This window comes from Silene latifolia, chromosome Y (genome assembly GCF_048544455.1).
Source record: "Silene latifolia isolate original U9 population chromosome Y, ASM4854445v1, whole genome shotgun sequence".
Classification (NCBI taxonomy): domain Eukaryota; kingdom Viridiplantae; phylum Streptophyta; class Magnoliopsida; order Caryophyllales; family Caryophyllaceae; genus Silene; species Silene latifolia.
Window position 1 is genome coordinate 56,054,120 of NC_133538.1, and position 21,395 is coordinate 56,075,514.

Here is a 21,395-nt window from a genome sequence, read left to right on the forward strand (position 1 = left end):
TTGCATTCTTGTCGAGTGTTTAGACAAGGGTGTGCGTCATGCCCCGACTCAAAGTTTCGGACCGTGACATTTGGTATCAGAGCTCGGTCTTCTTGACGTGCTGCTGTATACGATGGCATCAAAGGCAGTAGATCTGAGTGGGAACAAAAGTGACACTAAGGCCAAAGTGGCGGCTTTAGAGAGATTGATGGACGAGAAAATTCCATCATTGGAGGCTCTCATTGTGAGTTTGGAGAGTACTCACCAAGTAGTTGACGAGTCCATAAAGGGGCACGAGAGCCGCCTTGTGGCTGTCGAAGAGGCGATTCTGAAAGAGTATAACTCGGATATGGGTTATCTCTATGAAAAAGTCGAGCAACTCGAGAACATGTGCAATACCTTGATGAAAATGGCCGCGGACGGAAGTTTTGGTGGAACTCCTAAGGTGAAGCCTCCTACACCCCTCAAGTATAGTGGGGCGAGAGATTCGAAAGAAGTCGATAACTCCATCTTCGACATAGAACAATACTTCCGAGTGAGCGCGCTCGACGAAGGTCTAAAGGTCAGCACCGCGAGTATGTACCTAACAGATGACGCTAAACAATGATGGCGCTCGAAACATGCCGAGATCGAGGCAGGGACCATTAGGCTAGAGTCATGGGACGATTTCAAGCGACTCTTCAAGGAGCAATTATACCCGGAGAACACCGATTTCCTAGCTCGAAGGAAATTAAAGAACTTGAAACATAGAGGCTCGATTCGTGACTATGTGAAAGCGTATTCGGCTTGTATGTTGGAGATAGCGGACATGACCGGGAAGGATCGGGTGTTTCAGTTTATTGATGGCTTGAAGGAGTGGGTGCAACGAGAACTCATGCGACAGCGACCAGAGTCCCTCTCGGCTGCGATGACAGTGGCTGAAAGGCTAGTTGACTATTACACGGAGCGCGAAACCTCCTAGAAGAAGGGATTCACTACAACGGACGGAAGCAACCAAAGGTTTGGAGGGACGACTTCACAAGCAAGACCTCCCTCTACGGGTAATAGTCGATTCCGTCCCGGAGGTGATAATAGGAGATGGGGTCCGGCGAATTCTACTCCAACCTCTTCTAAGGGTAGTAATTCTGAAGTGTCGACTGCCAGGAAGCCGTTCGCGTGCTTCCTTTGTAAAGGACCGCACCGAATGTCTGAGTGCCCTTACCAAGGGGAGTTCAACGCCCTCCAGAAGAATTTGTCCAAGATGTGGGTAGAAAAGAATCCCGAGGGGACATACCAGGATGCAGAGGGGTGCGATGATGATGAGGCCAGTGAGCAAGGAGAAATGGCTCGAATGGGAGCAGTCCACATGATGTGCTCAATGGGCAAGGGCGCTGAGCGCTCCGAGAGCAAGTCCACGCAACTGATGTACGTGGAGATAAGCGTTAATGGGAAGGCTACTTGAGCTATGATGGATACAGAGGCCTCCCATGATTTCGTCACGCCCGACGAAGCGAAGAGACTCGGAATGAAGTTGAACCGAGGAGAAGGAAGCATGAAAGCTGTCAATTCCAAGGCCTTGCCGATTCAGGGTGTGGCTAGAGAAGTGGTGATCAAGATGGGCGAATGGACGGGGAAGCTCGACTTCACCAGCGTCCCGATCGATGACTTCAAGATCGTCCTCGGCATGGATTTTCTGAAGCGAACCCCGACCTTTCTGGCGCCCACCGTGGGTCTTTAATAATGGTGGGATCAAAACCATGTCTTGTGAAAGCTGTTGAAGCTGACCTAAAGCAAAAGAGGCCACTCCTCTCGGCAACGCAGTTGAAGAGGGGACTTCAAAAGGGAGAGCCTACATACTTGTGTACCGTGTTCATGAAAGAAGACACCCTTGCTGAATGCGTAGAACCACAAGTAGAGAAGGTGCTAGAAGACAATAAGGACTTGATGCCCGATCAGTTACCTATGAGTCTGCCACCCCGACGTTCGGTAGACCATCAAATTGAATTACTCCCGGGCACAAGACCTCCTGCCCGAGGGCCATATCGGATGGCGCCTCCCGAACTAGCAGAACTACGAAGACATCTAGACGATTTGATTCACTCTTTGTCGATACGACCTTTCAAAGCACCCTATGGGGCCCATGTGCTCTTCCAGAAGAAACAGGACGGTAGGCTTAGATTGTGTATCAACTACCGGGCTCTGAACAAGCTGACGGTGAGGAACCGCTACCCCATCCCATTGGTAGCGGATTCGTTCGATCAATTACAAGGCGCTGTATACTTCACCAAGCTCGACCTGAGATCTGGTTTATCATCAAGTTCGAATTGCCGAAGGAGATGAGCCGAAGACTGCTTGTGTGACGAGGTATGGGTTTTTCGAATGGTTGGTCATGCCCTTTGGCTCGACGAACGCACCTGCAACGTTTTGTATGTTGATGAACCATGTTTTCCACGAGTACCCGGACAAATTCATGGTGGTATATCTGGACGATATCGTTGTATATAGTCGCTCATTGGCTGAACACGTAAAACACTTGGAGTTGGTGTTCGCGAAGCTACGAGAGAACCACCTATTCGTGAAAAGATAAAAATGTGAATTTGCCCAACCCGAAGTGAATTTCCTTGGTCACATAGTGGGCAAAGTCAAACTGAAGATGGATCCGAAAAAGATTGCCGCTATCAAGGACTGGCGAACCCCAAGGAGTGTGTCTGATTTCCGCTCTTTTTTGGGGCTCGCAAACTACTATCAAAGATTCATCCGAGCGTACTCGAAAATTGCTGCCCCGCTCACCGACTTGATGAAGAAGGATAATAAGTGGGAGTGGTTGTCGACAAGAAAATGGCCTTTGAGAAGCTCAAGGAAGCGGTGGTATAGGAGCCGGTCTTGGCGATGTCGGATATCACGAAGCCTTTTGAATTTGAGAGGGATGCATCTGATTACGCCCTCAGGGGGGTGCGCTTTCGAGAGTAGAAAGTTTAATGGAGCCGAGACTCGTTATGCGGTACAAGAGAAGGAACTCCTAACTATTGCTCATTGCTTGCGGGGATGGAGGCACTATCTCTTGGGATCGAAGTTCGTTGTCAAGACTGACAATAACGCAGCATCTCACTTCTTGACTCAGCCCAAGCTGAACAGCCGACAAGCTAGATGGCAAGAATTGTTGGCAGAGTTCGATGTGGAATTTGCTTACAGACTAGGAGCCGCGAACAGAGTCGTTGATGCCCTCAGCCGAAGATGTGATTTGGCCACATTACACACGATTGCTCATTTGTCTACCACCACAGTGGCTACCGATATTCAGGCTAAGGTGAAAGAGCACCTCGACCAGGACCCGGTGGCAAGGAATTTGAAACAATTAGCCATCGAAGAGAAGACTCGCAAATTTTGGATGGAGGATGGCCTCTTGTTCACGAAGGGACATCAAATCTTTGTTCCAAAAGCGGCAGGGCTGCGAAAGATTCTCTTGCAAGAGTGCCACGATACATTGTGGGCAGGTCATCCGGGGTGGCAGAGAACCTTATGCCTACTGAAGAGACGCTACTACTGGCCGCAGATGAAGGATGATGTGATTGAGTACACAAAGACTTGTCTGGTCTGCTAGCAAGACAAGGGAGAGAAACAGAAGCCGGGAGGGCTACTAAATCCTTTACCGGTACCAACTCGTCCATGGGAAAGTATCTCGATGGACTTCATATCTGGTTTACCGAAGGTAGGGGCTCTCAGTGTGATCCTTGTCGTTGTCGATCGCTTCTCGAAGTATGCCACATTCATTCCCCTTCCGAAGACGTGCAGTGCTGAAGAGACGGCCACGATGTTCTTCAAGAATGTTGTGAAATATTGGGGACTACCTCAAAGTATAGTCAGTGATCGCGACTCTCGCTTCACGGGACTATTTTGGGGAGAGTTGTTCTAGCTCATGGGCTCTAAACTTCGGATGTCCTCAAGTTACCATCCTCGATGGCCAGACGGAAAGATTCAATAGCATGTTGGAAGAGTACTTGAGACATTTTGTGGGCGCAACCCAGATGGAGTGGGTGCGCCTCCTAGATGTTGCCCAGTTCTGTTTTAATGTTCAAACGAGCTCCTCTTCTAACAAGAGCCCGTTTGAGCTTGTCACAGGTCAACAACGTTATTGCCTCCCACGATTCGATTTTTATGGTGGTCGGACGAAGAAAGCTCACGAGTTTTCTAAAGAATGGAATGTCAATGCTGAGATTGCTCGAGCTTACTTGGAGAAGGCGTCCTGCCGCATGAAGAAGTGGGAAGATGAGAACCGGAGGCCAAGAGAGTTGAAAGTAGGCGACATGGTCATGGTGAAGTTGAATAAGGAACAGATGAGATTTCTTAGGGGAAGAGACAAGCGGCTGGTGCGAAAGTATGAAGGCCTCATCTAAGTGATCAAGCGGATTGGGGAAGTTGCTTACAAGCTTGACCGCCCTGCCTGGATGAAGTGTCACCCGGTCTTCCATGTTAGCTGCTTGAAGCCGTATCATCCAGATCCTGAAGATCCAACCCGCAACAAGAGTAAGCGCGCCAACATCCGTTCCAATCAACTTCCAGCAACATCAGCCGACTAATCCAGCCTTGAAGATTTAAAGAGTTCCAGCGTTGCCGAGGACGGCAACAGATTAGGTGGCGGAGAGTGTGACGATCCGCACACTTCGAACCCTTAGGTTTATTTATGCTATGTAGTTTCATTTCCTCTTGTATATTTTTAGTAAATACTTTTCTAGTTTAGTATAGTTAGCATAGTTTCTCTTTCCATAAATAGGTATATCGCTATTCTACACCTTTAATATTTCCTGCTACTAGGATGTAACTATCAAATTTCCCTCTTTGGGGAGTACTAGTTAATCAAAATCTATTTCCCACCAAGTTGCCTTCTTATTGCTTGTTGTTGCTTTCTTGTGAACGACTCTTGCCTTCACTTCACTAACAAGCCCGTGTGTGTCGATCGAGACTTGGATTCCGACACCCACAACCCGAGACCGATTACGAATGCACTAGTGCTTGACAAACACTAGTGCTTGACGCTCTCGCTTGCATTCTTGTCGAGTGTTTAGACAAGGGTGTGCGTCACGCCCCGACTCAAAATTTCGGACCGTGACACGATGCAAGTAACGACGATGAGGTTTCAAAATACAGGTCTGCTTTATGTAAATTTCTTAATTTAATTGATTTAAAATGAGGTTTGTTTATTCCGTATGTGTATGTTTTAGCCAAATGAGAAAGTGTTCTAGACAATCTCGCACTTCTGCTAGCGGAAACATTAAGGGAGGCTCGCACGTCAAAAGTAAACAATGAATTGTGTGAAGCATCGATATGATTTTAACAATTATAAGGCTTATGTCTATATCACTTTACGAACCTCAAAAGATTTCTAACGTTTAATTAAATTTCTATTTTAGACCATTTCTGAAGAAGCAAAGTCAAGCGCTTAATTAGTCATGTGCCCTTTTTTCTTCTTAATCCTCTTTATTTATCTTGACCTCTTTCACCCTCCCAAAGGGAAGGTCGCGACCTGTCATCAATCCAATCATTTTTCACTTTCCAACCAATTACATCTCTCCACATTATATCACTTTTTCATATATATATATTTTTATTAATTATTAATATTGTCAACCAATCACATATCACCATATAGGTCGTGAGTTGGGTCAATTTGCTCCACTAAAGGTAACAAATTGACCACCAAAGGTCACAAATTGACCTCTTCACTCCAAAGATCACCATAAATTTTTTGTTAATTGATGATTAATGTAACCAAGCAAAGTCATGACCTAATAATTGACCTTGCTTGAAGATGGTCTTATAGACATCATCACAACCTTGTCCTAAATTCTTAACATAGTCCATGTGTCTCGAAAACAAAACTTCTGGCGAGTCTGACAAAATACTTATGCAGCGTTTTCCAGAATGCGGACTGGGATCTCTGTGAAGTATAAAATAGTGAGACTGATGCATAAAACAGTGAAGACATCAATTAATAGTAGCTTTGTTAAATCTTAAATGTATTAATGAGTAATTACTGGTAAATGGAGCGATCTAACAAATAAACTTTGTCAGGTTGTCTTGTTTGAAAATTTGTGATCTGAATATATATAAATGTACACTCATACTTCCGCCCTTCCGGGTCATGCTCTTGGCATTCCATATGGCCTTGTCGGGCCAATCATGGAGTTCTTCAGTTGTTGCTGCTTTTGCACTTGCCATCAACAATGGCGGGGATATTGAAGAAGCAGTTGACATTGCCATAATGATTTTTTGGCCAAGTGAACAGTAATATCATGAATTGCTTGAAACTCAGATTCCAGAGAAGACTGCGTTAAAAAAAGAGTTGCTGAATCTAGCAGTATCTGTCAATATGGCTCTTTCCAGTATGACAGATGAGCATGCTGTATCAAGGGCAATGGCTAAATATCCTCAAACGCCACATTCTGATTTGGTAACTCCTTTAACCTTCATTTACTGCTAAAATATTTGATCTTTTTCACATCATATCATTGCAGTTCTAAATATCCTGACTACCGGTAGCGTATGCCTGTTATTTATAGGACCTGGGTTTTTGGAAGTTCAATTTTCTGGGTGCTTTTTTGCTGTTTAACGACAATAATATTAACAACACAAATTGTTCTATAGGACCAATTCATCAATAAGACTAGCCCAATAACCCAAAACCCAAATAAAATAGTTAATATAGTTGTACATTTTTTATTTATTTTAATAACATAATATTATAATTTGATAACTTAAACATTTATATATGTTCGTATTCATCCTAAGATGTCGGTTATCAAAATAAAAATAAAATGTAAACAAAATTAAATATAAAGTGTGGGCTATTCTCCTATTGGGTTAGTCCTATGGTATAAGACGGTCTTATAGGAGAGTTGTTGAACAACCAAATGTCTCAAGGACTACGGAAATGGTGGGATAAGAGGGGTGGATGTGTGTGTTCTTACAGTGGCGGATCCAGGATTTGGGTAAAGAGGGGCCACAGTAAGAAAAAAAAATTGCGGACAACATTTATTCATTAAAATTCAAATATCGTCAATACATAGTAAATTACAAAGGAAAAATCTAAGAAAAATCTAAAGCCATCCAACGAGGATTTATATCTTGAAAACGCCTAATAACATCATCATCACTCACTTGTGAAAAAAAATCTCTCTCAATATAAGTCACTAAACAATTATCTAATAGTTCGTCGCTCATACTATTTCGCAATAATTCTTCACATACTTCATGGAGGAGAAAACTCTTTCCACACTTGCCGTTGCCACCGGAAGTATCAATACAAGCTTCAATAACAAATAAACACGTGAATATGAAATATGTTTCTTTGTCTCAACAAGCATAATTGAAAGCTCACCAAGACTCTTGATAAGATGAAATCTTGAATCCCTTAGCATATCACTTTCAAAAATATCAAGTTCAAACTCAAGTAGTGTTATCTCGGTATCATTAAACTCATTAGGATAGAACTTTGCAATTCTAACCAATTTGTCCTTATCGAAAGAAGCAAAAATATCGGCGGGACTAAAACAAGCCATACACATTAGCATCTCCATGCTTCTCACATCAAATCGGCTATTTAGTTCATGGACTTGTTTATCCAAAACACCTATAAACATGTCAATTCGATATCGTTGTAGGTTAAGCTCGTTGACAAGACGACGTCTTGATCTTCCCGGAGGAGCATAAAAATCATCCATATTTGGGACTTCAATATTATGTTTTGCACAAAAGTTAGAAACCGTTTGAAGAAATTGATCTCATCCATCATTCCTAAACTTTGTCAAATGCTCCTTAGTTAAATCAAGAATAGTCATGGCATTAATAATGTCTTGATCTTTTCTTTGTAATGCTTCACACAAAGAATTAGTGTATCCATACACCACTTTCATTAAATGTAACATGAAAACAAACTCAAAAGATTCAAGGTGATCTATCCCAATTTCGGCTTTAGCACGATCATCAACGGATTTAGCCCCTTTACTAATTATCTCAAAAACACTAAAGGGGGCGTTTGGTACGGGGAAAGGGAAAGAGAATGGAATGAGGAAAGGGTTATAAAGGGTAAGGAATTAGATACCCTTTGATGATTATAGTTGTTTGGTTTAAGATCAAAAAAAAAAATCACCGTTATTTCCATTTTCAAAACACACAACCACCACACTTATAAATAATTAACTCCTCTTAAGCTCTTGTCGGCGACCACGGACCACCTATACTCCATCACCAACGACCACCTATACTCCAATCGACGAACTCATTTTGCGCCGGCACCGATGACCACCTCTATGCCAGACCGTCGACTTACTAGGTGAGTGAAGAAGGTGCGACGAGGATGGCTGTGGTGGTTATGGTTATAGCACCAGTGTAGAGCAACGCCGGTGATGGCATGGGGACGACGGCGATGGGGCGGAGGGGGTGCGGCCAGGTGGTGGTGGCTATGACAACGTTTGAGATACTCGAGCGTGGTAGTAGATGGTGCCAAGTGTTGGTGGTGGTAGGTGTTAAGAGGAGCGGATGAGAAGTCGGCAAGGCTGTCGTGGTGGTGGTCATGGTGGGTGTTAGAGGTGGTGGGGTCCGGCGACAAGGAGGCTACTATGGTGGTGTTTTCAGTTTAGGGGTGGTGAGTGATGGTGTAATGGATAAGTAAATGAGATGGAGGGAAAGGAATCCATTCCCTTGGTGGGGTGAGAGGTAAGAAATTAGAGGAGTTTAGGGGTAGAGGAGGGAATTTCATTCTCTTTGTTTATGTCAAACAAATACAAACAAAAGGAATCAGTTTATTTAATTCCCTTACCCTTTCCTGAATACCCCTAACCAAACAGCCCCTTAAGTGTGCCATATAAAGACATGACTCTCACAATTGATTTAAAATGAGACCCCCACCGAGTCTCCCCCGGTCTACTTAAACTCAGTTCTTGATTCAATCCCTTACCACTTTCAATTTCACCCGATGCTAAGGCCTCCAAAACCTTATCCGCTTGAATATCCCTAACCATCTCCAAACGTTTACAAGAATATCTAATATTATTAAGCACAATTCCAAGATGTTGGAAAAATTTGGCACAATCTTTGTTTTCTTTAGCCACCGTCACTAATGTCAATTGAAGTTGGTGCGCAAAACAATGAACATAATATGCACATGGATTGTCCCTCATTATCAAACTTTGCAAACCATTAAGCTCACCTCTCATGTTAGTAGCTCCATCATAGCCTTGACCACGGATGTTTGACATACTTAATGAGTGACCATCAAGTAGTTTCTTTATTTTCTCAAAAAGTGTCAAACTAGTTGTATTTTTCACATGCACAATCCCTAGAAATCTTTCACAAAGTTTACCATCTTTATTAACATAACGCAAACAAATAGCTAATTCTTCCTTATGAGACACGTCACTAGACTCATCGGCTAATAGACCAAAGTAATCACTATTTAGATCCTCAATGATAAGCTTAGTAGTCTCATGGGCACAACATTTAATTAATTCTTTTTGAATGGTTGGGCAAGTAACTTGGTGATTTTCCGGAGACTTAGCAAGAACAACTTTAGCAACACTTTCACTATTTTGAACAAGCCAATCCAAAAGTTCAAGAAAATTACCATTATTACTTGACTTTGCTTTTTCATTATGCCCCCTAAATGCCAGTCCTTGCCTCAAAAGAAATCTTAAACAAGAAAGAGAGCGTAACAAACGGCCGACATTAGTCTTGTGTAAAGCGGTTTTACACTAAGATGGTATGCTTTAGCGCAAGGTGTAAATATATTTACTTTGGTTTGTAAGTCGTTATTCTTGACGTGCTTTAATTCCACATCAGTTTTATTGTGGATGGTAATTTTTGTTAGTTCCGTCCACTGTTACAATGGCTTTTACAAGACCTTGAATTCAGTCCAAACATATGTTGTAGTTCTTCTTTCAACTTCGGGTTGTAATTTGCAAGTTTCTCTTTATCTTGTACTCATGGTCTATAATTATTGTACTTCTGGTCAGCTGATTAGTTTTAGAAATGCAGGTGCTGTCTCCTATGCTTTATTTTTAGAATTTGCGTTGAACATTCACGGAGTTTTTTTTTCTGCGACTCAATCGATCTACCAATAGCACCTCAAGCTAATTTTACAACTCTAGTTTATAGGGGTTGTTCTTGTAGTGATGTTGTGGGAGACTATGGCTGTTGGATGTGGTTCTTGGTCCGTAGCTTGCTCTTTCATATGTCATGGTATTTAGTTTTGGTTTACGCTCGTATTGTGGGTGTCTGCATATCTTGCTTCATGTTTTTAATTTTGTTAAACCATGAATATTGCCTTTTGGAATACTAGGGTTACTAAAAGAAAGAACTTTTGTGAAGAAATTAAATTCTTTTGTTCTTCAAATGGAATTAAAATCTTAGCTATTTGTGATACTAAATCAGTTAATAAACCCGAACCACATTTGATAACTAATTTGGGATTTAATCAATGTGATTTTATACCAAGTGTAGGTTTATCGGGTGGTATTTGGTTACTTTGGAAGCAAACTATCTCCATGAATTTTTCAATTTCTGTCATCTTTAAATCGAAAAGATTCATTGCTTGTGAAGTGCGCGACTTAACAAAACATGTGAATTTTTGCCTTATTTTTGTATATGCTCCCGCACAACCCGCCGATAAGCCAGAATTTTGTAGTGAATTCCAAAATTTTGTCGTCGAGCTCGATATGCCTTTCTTGTTATTAGGAGACCTGAACGAAATTAAGAGTCCTAGTGAAAAAGAAGGGGGTGCAGAGGTCACTAATGCACGTTGTTTAAGATTAATTAATTTTGTAAGCAACACAGATTCCGTAGATCTCCCTTTCTCTGGTAATTTTTTTACCTGGCGAAAAAAGAAAAGTGGACCTGAAAATGTTTTTCAAATCCTTGATAGGGCCTTAGCCTCTCCTACTTGGATTAGTATCTATCCAAATATGCAGTTTGTGCATCATGCTTTCACTAGCTCAGACCATTGTCCTATCTCCGTGAAATTTCATGACCAAACTTTTAAAAAAGCTCATCCGTATCGATTTGAACTCATGTGGACTCTTCGGAATGATTTCAGTAAAATGGTCAAAAGTTGTTGGCAATACCAGTTTAAGGGATCTTATATGTTCTGTCTTTCCCAACAGTGTAAATTTTTAAAACAAAAGGCTACAAAATGGAATCAGTCTACTTTTGGCAATATTTTAGACAACTCTCAATTGTTGAAAAAAAGTTAGAAAATATACAAAATCAACTTGGCTCATCTCATATTAGCATTTTAGAAGAAGCACAATTGAGATGGTTGAAAAAACGTGATGCCCTCCTTGAATATAAACGTATTTATTGGCAACAAAAAGATCAAACAAAGCTAATTTTGGAGATAATAATACGAAGTTTTTTCAAACTCATGCCATGATTAGTGTAATACCCGCCCTTTTAGGGACCCTTTGACCAGCGTTGACTGACCTTGGGAGCGGGAATAGGTCTTAGAAGTGCGTGCCAAAACTATCTTGGGTTACGTGTTAAGTGTGGTACTCGATAGAGTAGAGGCTACTCGATCGAGTAGCGTAGTTACTCGATCGAGTAGGAGGTCACTCGATCGAGTATGTGGGGTACTCGATCGAGTATCGAGTTTTCAGCGAGGGTTTTTAATCGCGTTTTGTTAAATCCGCAAATCATTTCCGCCTCATTCCTCCTATCCTTTGGTCGCCTCTTTCCCTTCCCTTCACCATAAAACCTCCATGGAAGCCTCTTGAAGGTCCTTGCGCCTTAGAAAAGCATAGCATGAGTCGGGTAGCGGTCTTTTGCCGGGTTTCTCCTCATAGGCTTTGCTTGGTTGCTGGATATGTCATATGTTGGCGTGGATTGGTTGCAGTTGCTTAAAGGTAGGTTCGCCTACTCAGTTTCTGTAGATAGTCTAGTGTGTCGATTGTTGTGTCGTTGTTGATTGATTCAGACGGTTGTTGATGTTGTGGTGTAATTGTGATTGTTTGTCTCTGGTTCTCGAGATGCGTTCTCGGCTGAGTGGAGTCATGATAACTCATTATTTTACCTATATTTTATATACTTATTCCCGGTAGTTTTATACTAATTCATGGTATTTTAATACGTTTTATATGAATATTATATTCTTTTGCAGCTTACTACGATTTTATATATAAATTGCAGGGAGATAGATTTTTATGCTAAAAAAATGCCGAATAACAATTTGGGCCGAGAAGTAGAAGTAAGACATTGGGTCACAACTCTTGAAACACATCCCAATCAAAGAAGCCACGTTGAATTGTCTCAGACTCTCAGTGTATCACACTACTTCCAAATTCTAATTTTGCTACATGATTAGGCCATCTACACTTATGGGCTTATTAATTGTTAACTTTGTAATTAGGAAATAAAGAGAGGTATTTAACCCTTGGTACGTAACATTAGACGGGTAGTTTTTTAGGTTTTGCTTTTAGTCTGTTCCGTTTTCTGTACTATCTTCGTCTTTGTTCTTTCTTTGCGTTTAATTCAAGACTAAGTTTTTCTTCTCTTCTCTTTATTTTAATTACGCATTCAATTATTATTTGTATTTGCTTATTTCGATTCATGAGTAGCTAATTTATTAATCTAGGGTGAAAGGGGATCTAGGTTGTTAGAAAAAGGGGTTATTATGAATTGATTGTTAAATTGCTCTTAATTGTTGTTTGATTATCGTATTACTTCTAATTGATTAATTACAGATCAGAGTTAATTAATTAGTCTTGCATAAACTAGGATTTTCACCGACCGGGTTAAGAATAGTATAGGCCATGATCATTGAATAGAGATAATTTAATGATAGCGACCGCATGTTAAATTAGATTTAAAAGAAATATTAGAATCGACCGATCATATGACTTTCAACAATATAAATTGCTCAATCAATGAATTAAATTCTACCCTTTGATGACTACCTAGTGAACCCGAATCCCTAGACTCTTTAATATTATTGTTATTTGTCTTTTAATTACTTGCAATTAGCTGTTAGCATACAAACAATCAAAACCCCCACAACTGGTTACTTTAAGACAGATTTAAATATAAACAAACTAGATAATCACCGCCTCCCTGTGGATTCGACCCTGACTTACCGCTAGCTATTTTGTTAGTAGTAATATAGGATTTATTTTGATTAAGGCAAACGACTGAAAATAACCTTGTCAAATTTGGCGCCGTTGCCGGGGAGGCAACAATTGTTCTATTTGTTTCTGTTTATTTTTGTATTTTGTTTCAGGGAACTTCAGTTCCTTGAGGCGGTTTTATTTTTCTTGTTGTTTTCGTGTATGCCTAGGTCTAATAGGTCGGAGATTGTATCTTTTGATCCCGAGCCAAAGAGGACTTTTCGATACAGACGAAAATTTCAAAGAGAGATAGGTCAAGTAGAAGACTTGAGTATATTTGACAGTGATACAGAGCACATATTTGAGTCAGGAGACAAAGAGGACATGCTTATTTCTGACACCCCAATCCCCGTTCTTACTGACGAGGATTTAATGGAAGACTTGTTGAAGGAGTTTTCTTCTGAGCTCCTTGCTTTAAGCCATTTAGATTGCGTTCCATGTTTAGAGGTTTTTGCAGGTGATTCTTGGGAAGCTCAAGTGGATGCTATCGAAGCGGCTATTTTATGTAATGGATACACTCCAATCCATGAGCTAGAGGATGAAAAAGATGGAGAATCTGCTGCGGTGAAAATTTATGAGCACATTGAGCTTTTTGCTTCAGAAGAACCTTCTGTACCTTCCACCCATTATCCCCTCGTATTACTTTTTAATTGGTCTAAAAATGATGAAAAATCTAGAACTAAACATGGAGACACAAAGAAAAAATTGTTACATGATTATATCTCTTTTGTTTTTGCTTTGCCATGTCTAACCAGTTATTACTGTCATTTTTCTGAGTTTCATGATAGTATCTTTGATCGACTTCTAAGAGCGTTAAGTGCTTCCGCTCTTGAGAATGTGATGAATAATAAGAGTAAACGAGAAAGGCAAAAAAGTGGGCATAGGTTCTTGGATTCTAAAAAGCTGCCAGGGGTTTATTTTCTCCCACAATCAATCACCCATATTACTCAGTATACTCAATTAATCACTCATCCCTCGCCAAAACTTGAGCCACCACCAAACCCCAATTCAGCCACCATATCCGTCGCTCACTGACGCAACTACTGCCTCCGCCGTGCTCCGACTACCATCTTCACTTGCCAGCCACCATATCTCCGTCACGACTTCAGCCGTCGTCCCCTTCTGTGGCGACATCGACTCACTCAACCCCCATCAAATCTCAAATTCCGAAAACCCTAACTTCCATTTCTATTTCATTGCTGTTAAATGAGTCGGATTTCTGGGTTTAAATCAGATTGAATTTGGGGATTAATTATTTCAGATTATGCTGCACATTGGAAGCCTTATCCGAGTCGATTTTGATGCTGATTTGGGATGAGTTTCAGGCGTCTTTCCGGCTTACCTGGGTTGGATTAGCTGCAAATATATGGTGCGTATTTCCTTCTAAATTGCTTTGCAAATTGAGACTCGTTTCCATTTTGCGGCATCGGAGTGCTGATTTTCTGGCGAATATGAGTCGGATTTTGCACAAAATCCGAGGTTAGTTTGGCTCGACTCCTATGTCGAGTTTATATGTGGGTTTAATCTTTTGTGCGTATGGGTTATTTGTTCAAATTCCGGCGTTAGTTTGGCTCGACTCCTCCTATGTCGAGCCCTTGTGTGGGTTAATTATTTCTGATTTTTGCTGCAAATCGGAGGTACGAGTTTCTAGCAAACTTAATGTGTTAGTTGCGGCTCAATCTGAGATACATATGCTACTGAGTTTGGGTTTGATTTTCGCGCTGTCCAAGAGCTGTTTTCTTGCGAATATTGGTTGGATGAGCGAATTCTGAGGTCAGTAACTCGACTCCTGCTATGTCGAGTTCTTGTTGGTTTAATTTCTGCTGCGCCGGAACGCTGATTTCCGGTGAATATCGGTTCAATTGTTTCAGTTCCAATGAGTTAAAAACTCTTATTTTTCACACAATTGCTGACTTCTTGTATTACCTTGAGGGAATGGTATTTGCTAGTTGCGAGTTGTTGGAAATTCTTTGCTGTAGCAGACGGTTTTGTTGGGCTCGATTCCTGCTATATCGAGTTCGTATATGAGATGAGCCACTACTTGTTGTATGGTTTGGCTCTATAATGGTGTAATTTGATGGGTTCACTGTGGGTCCGAGCTAAATTACGGTGCAAATTTCCTGCTAAATTGCTTTACGAATTGTGAGGCGAGATGAGATATTTGGTACCGAGTCTGGCTCTGCTTTCGGCTGCGTCGGAGGGCTTATTTTTCTTCACATATTAGTTGGATTTATGCACATTCCAGGGGCTGTACTTGATATCTGCTATATCAAGTTAATCTGGTTGTGTTGAGTCACTTAGCTTCTTATCATGCTTCCATTATGTTCAATGCCGGATTCTGCTGGTATCCGCACTCGGTCCCTAATGACACACCAACTGAAATCTACTTTGTTGGATTCCTCACGCCTTTTATTATTCATTTGGTGAGCCCGTTTCCTTCCCTTCTTTTGTGTCCCTTACTTTGTGATATTTTCTCTTACTTGCATACATTGAGGGCAATGCATGATTCAAGCATGGGGTATGGATTAATTATTGCGATTGTTTGCTGGACTTGACTATTGGTGATATGCTAAAAATTTAAAAAAATTGTCACCAGAATATGTAGTGGCAAATTCTTGTGGAATTGAGCATAATTTGATCGAGTTACTATTATTTTGAAAATGAATTGCTTGCAAATTGTTTTCTATTTTTGATCGCATGATGCTGGTGAGACGTTTTCGCCCTTGATAGTCCAACGAAATAATTGTTTTGTGCTTTATCTTGTGACATTGTTTGTGGTAAGACGGTATGACTAGACTTGTGACATACGACAGTGTGACCAAAAAGCCGTGAGATCACATAAGCCAAACAAGATTGGGACATCTATGCCAATCTAATTCTTTCATGAGTGGTTATAGGATTAGTACTTGCCTTTAGGATTGCATGAATGATAGAGGCACTCATTTGTTTATGAGCTACATTAGCCAAATAGCCGTCCCGAATTTAATATTTCCTATTTGCAACCCCTTTGAGCCTTAGCCTTGTTTCTTTGTTACCCAATATTTTAACCCGTTTCCCCACATTATCCTACCCAAGTAAGGGCTAGTGAAGTGTCTGTTTTTCTCGGTTTAAATAGAGGTATCATACAAGCGAAGTATGGGGTAGTAATTGATGGCAATTTGGTGAATATTTGTCATATGAGAAAGATTGATCTTTTTTTAAAAAAAAAAGAAAAAAAATCAGAAGAACAAGAAAACAAAAAAAGCCAAAAAAAAAATTCCAAAAAAAAGTGACAGAGAACAGAGAAAGAAAAAAAAAAAAAGAAGAAAAAGGAGTCATAGATGTACTAGTAAATAAATTGGGTTTGAGTTTCATTTCAGATGGATATGTTCTATATGATGGAGATTTTGTTAATAAAATGGTGTGTGCGCTATATTTCATACGAGGAGTATTAGTTTGGAGGTTTTTGCGTTCATTTCTTAGGCCGAGATTTGACATGTTCTTTTCTAGCTCTTACTCTTTAACACCACATTTCCATAAATTATCCACCTTCTTCCCTTTAACCCATAGCCACGTTACAACCCTTAAAAGTCCTCTTGACATGTATTAGTCGGCAAGTTTAGGCTTAGTCTATATGTGTGACCCGTGTCCTCATCACTTGGACACATGAGAGTGAGTGATTTTCCGCGTTTACATTCCCGAAAGTGAGGGTCCACCGGTTTGTCACTTGTCTAGACGGTTTGTGGTAAGAATGAATGGTCACTTGTGCACATTACATGATATTTTGACGGATTTGTTAGGGTGATTGTTCTTACTTGCTAAATTGTGATCTAACTCTATTTCGAAATTAAAATGATTTTGAACTTGTATTTAATTTCTTTTCGAAAACCTTGGTTGGATTATTGCTCGATTATCTTGTAATTTGCTACTCTTAGACCTTTGTTGAGTATTGTCTTGTTTTGCCTCTTGAGTTTACTCGAGGACGAGTAAAGGTCTAGCATGGGGTAGTTTGATAACTCATTATTTTACCTATATTTTATATACTTATTCCCGGTAGTTTTATACTAATTCATGGTATTTTAATACGTTTTATATGAATATTATATTCTTTTGCAGCTTACTACGATTTTATATATAAATTGCAGGGAGATAGATTTTTATGCTAAAAAAATGCCGAATAATAATTTGGGCCGAGAAGTAGAAGTAAGACATTGGGTCACAACTCTTGAAACACATCCCAATCAAAGAAGCCACGTTGAATTGTCTCAGACTCTCAGTGTATCACACTACTTCCAAATTCTAATTTTGCTACATGATTAGGCCATCTACACTTATGGGCTTATTAATTGTTAACTTTGTAATTAGGAAATAAGGAGAGGTATTTAACACTTGGTACGTAACATTAGACGGGTAGTTTTTTAGGTTTTGCTTTTAGTCTGTTCCGTTTTCTGTACTATCTCCGTCTTTGTTCTTTCTTTGCGTTTAATTCAAGACTAAGTTTTTCTTCTCTTCTCTTTATTTTAATTACGCATTCAATTATTATTTGTATTTGCTTATTTCGATTCATCAGTAGCTAATTTATTAATCTAGGGTGAAAGGGGATCTAGGTTGTTAGAAAAAGGGGTTATTATGAATTGATTGTTAAATTGCTCTTAATTGTTGTTTGATTATCGTATTACTTCTAATTGATTAATTACTGATCAGAGTTAATTAATTAGTCTTGCATAAACTAGGATTTTCACCGACCGGGTTAAGAATAGTATAGGCCATGATAATTGAATAGAGATAATTTAATGATAGCGACCGCATGTTAAATTAGATTTAAAAGAAATATTAGAATCGACCGATCATATGACTTTCAACAATATAAATTGCTCAATCAATGAATTAAATTCTACCCTTTGATGACTACCTAGTGAACCCGAATCCCTAGACTCTTTAATATTATTGTTATTTGTCTTTTAATTACTTGCAATTAGCTGTTAGCATACAAACAATCAAAACCCCCACAACTGGTTACTTTAAGACAGATTTAAATATAAACAAACTAGATAATCACCGCCTCCCTGTGGATTCGACCCTGACTTACCGCTAGCTATTTTGTTAGTAGTAATATATGATTTATTTTGATTAAGGCAAACGACTGAAAATAACCTTGTCAAGTCACTTGCGGGAGTGGCTTCACGCCCTAGTTTCGCCCTTCGTGGAACCCGCCACGGAAGGGGATGTGCACATTAATGGGACAGGGTTATCGCTCGGTATGATGAGCGGGGATTTGGTGGGTACGGCTGCGGTCCCCCATTGGCAGGGCTGGTCCAGTGGACAGTCGGTGATGGAGATTGGTTGGAGTGGGTGTGTTGGTGCGTGTGACTGATTGTGTTGGATTGTATTGTTAGATGCTGTTGGCTTTGTTGTGTCTTCTCTCAGTACTGACCTTGTGTGGTTGTCTTGTTGTCTATGTGTCGGCCATGATCCCTTATGGTGAGTAGTCTGTTTTAGCAGGTGTTGATATCGTGGATAGCTGGAGTCCGGGCAGGGATGAGTCCTCACGAGATTTGATAGTTGTAGCGAGTAGTCCTTGAGTTGTATCGTTTGTATCATTAGTTGGTTTTAAATCACTTGTAATATAACATAATAGTTCTTTTATCGACGTTTGATTATTACTGTCCTCGGGCAACCGAGATGGTAATGCCCTTATATACTAAGGAAGGCCTAGTTAAGGCTCCTCTGAATATGGGGGTGTTACAAAGTGGTATCAGAGCGATGATTTTGGAACCTGTAACAAATGAACTTAATGAACTTAGCGAGTCTAATAAAATGAACCTGGTGTATGTATAATGGGAGCCCCAGCTGATGCTAGATTTTGGGTGAGTAGGCGCCCTCATTTCCAAATCTTGGCCCCATGGAGTCCGTGTGTATTTATGTGATGTGCATGTTAGTTATGTCGGAATCATTTGAGGTTGAGTCTTTGCTAACGTAGAGATGGGTATAGTAGTTACATTTGGATGTTGCTTAGTGAAGTATTGGCATGATTAGTGGGTTTATACGATGAGTATGAGAAACATGGCAAGGGTGTGGTTGATAGAGTGGTAAAATGTGGAAGTGTATGCTATGGTATGAATAGTAATCGTGTTGGTATTTGCTTCAGGATTGTTAATAACGGTATGGTTATAGAATTGTTGATTTATAATATGAAACATAGCATATAGTAATGCATATATGCCTTGTTGAGTGGTTGAAATTTTTCCGCTGCGTGACTAACGATTTATGTAAGATGATTTGCTTATGATTGGATTTGGATATGATAGATTAATTTGTTATGTAGAGTATACATTATATTTTTATGACATGTGAAAGAACGAATTAATGTTAATTATATGTTTCATGTGGATGTGAACACGAGTTTGGTAGTAATGCGGTAAAATAAGTTTAAGTAAGGTATGATAACGTGATTATGCTTATGAATGACTCGGTAGCAGGTAAACCGAGTTGGGTAATTTGTTGTAGCATAGTATGATATAAGTCTTAATTGTTGAGACGATATGGTAAGCTTGGGTAATAATGGTAATGCGTGAGTAAGTGTGATGACTAGTGGCGAATTCCGAACTCAGTTTGGAATCGACATGCGGTATTGTTTTTGCAGGAATCTTCGAATTATCTCGTATTTCTGACCGAGTACTTAACTATACTTGACCGAGTGCGAGTGCTTACTAGACCGAGTAGACCTCACTCGATCTAGTTAGGAAGCTATGACGTCGGGATGTGGAAAAATTTCTGCAGATACTCGACGAAATAGCTCCTACTCGATCGAGTAGGGTGGTACTCGATCGAGTACCATAGATACTCGATCGAGTAGGTTACTGTACAGCGAATCTTACGGGTTTCTTAAAACCCTTATTTCTTCCAATCCTTCTCATTCCTTCTTCCTATTTCGAAACCTAAGCTCTCAAAACCCTCATAATCTCTCATATTCTTGTGTTGGTAGTGGTTAATTTGGGGTTATTTTCTTTGTTTGATTTTGTTCTTTTACTTTACTACTTAATCAAGGTATGATTTCTCCCATATTTTACATGTTTTTGTTGCTTTAAATTTGTTAGAATGATTGTATAATCTGAAACTTCGATTCATATGATCAATTTGTTGTTTTTAATTGCTGAAATATGATTCACATGCTTCCCTTTCATGAATGTTGGTGATTAATTGCTATAGATTAGGCTAGAAATTGCCCAATGGAAGTCGAAATTTCTAGGGTTTACAAAAATCAAAATCGATTTGGGTTGTTTTACATGGATTAGATGATGAAATTGAGTACTATACCTTGTTTATAACATGTTGAAGGATGAATTTTGATGATTTTCACCCTAAAAAGTTGCCTTAAAACTCCGTCTTAAAAGTGCCCCAAATTGAAATTCGTCTTCTATATTTGAGATTGGGTGTTGAATATGAATGTTTAGGTAAGGGATAAACTCCAATATGATAGTGGTAATGTTAATTGATGGGGAATATATCAAAATTTTTACAACTGTAAAGACCGTCTGACAAGCCTAATTGAATTGTTTGTTTCTAATATTGAAGGTGATGATGATATGTCCTAAGTTACTTTGCCATGAGCTTGTACAAATGCCTCACATGTTATTAGGAGTGTGTATGGAGTGACCTTATAATCATGCTAGGATGTTGGAATTTGTTAAGCATATGTATTCACCATGATAAACTTTTCACAACTAGTAAACATGAGTAGCTATAAACTGAATGTGTATATCAAATTGGGAAATTACTGGTGAAAGTGTGTACTTAGTTTTGCATCCAAGTTCAATTGCGTGAATGGTATGCTTTACATGTTTATACAAGTTTGTTTAAATCATATGCTGAAACAGATGCCGAGACCGAACGTAGGGACCCGTCAGAGTAAACGGGGGAGGGTGACACAGCCTGAGATTGGGGAGGGGAGTGGACCCGTGGTACCCGCAGTTCCGGAGTACCCTTCTGTTGTGTTTGTAGATTTCAAACAGAGAGAGCGTTTTGTAGTTTTGCAAAAACGCAAGATGAGGCCGACGAGGTGTATAGATACTACACTGTTGGAGGATTTGGGAATAGAGACGGATGTCCGTCATATATTTGAGACTTTGGGTTTTACGGGTTTGTATAGGCTGAGGAAACATTCCTACCCTTTTCTCACTTTGGTGTTTATGAGCTCCTTTAGTTATGATCCAGCTGCCCAAACCGTTGAGTTTAGGTTGATGAACACCAGTTTTCTGTTGACTATGGACCTTTTTGCTTCTCACCTTAGGTTGGCCAAGCCTCCCAAGG

At 40.1% G+C, this 21,395-nt stretch overlaps 2 protein-coding genes across 2 annotated transcripts; both read right to left on the minus strand.

The window, feature by feature from the left end:
• Window positions 1-7,172: 7,172 nt before the first annotated feature.
• Window positions 7,173-7,676, minus strand: LOC141628092 (uncharacterized). Its single transcript, XM_074441275.1, has one exon. The coding sequence runs from the start codon at window positions 7,674-7,676 to the stop codon at window positions 7,173-7,175; it is 504 nt and encodes a 167-aa protein (XP_074297376.1).
• Window positions 7,677-8,789: 1,113 nt separating this feature from the next.
• LOC141628093 (uncharacterized) lies at window positions 8,790-10,519 on the minus strand. The gene is made up of 2 exons (XM_074441276.1): window positions 10,444-10,519; window positions 8,790-9,625 (listed from the first exon to the last, which is right to left on the minus strand). Exons 1-2 carry the CDS (start codon window positions 10,517-10,519, stop codon window positions 8,790-8,792), a joined length of 912 nt encoding a protein of 303 aa, XP_074297377.1.
• Window positions 10,520-21,395: the final 10,876 nt, after the last annotated feature.

Coding starts and splice junctions, on each gene's coding strand:
- LOC141628092 (XM_074441275.1), bottom strand. CDS start 7,676: ATGGATGATTTTTATGCTCCTCCGGGAAGATCAAGACGTCGTCTTGTC.
- LOC141628093 (XM_074441276.1), bottom strand. CDS start 10,519: ATGACAGAAATTGAAAAATTCATGGAGATAGTTTGCTTCCAAAGTAAC. Junction 9,626..10,443: donor ACCCGATAAACCTACACTTG/GTATAAAATCAC, acceptor TTTTGAGGCAAG/GACTGGCATTTAGGGGGCAT.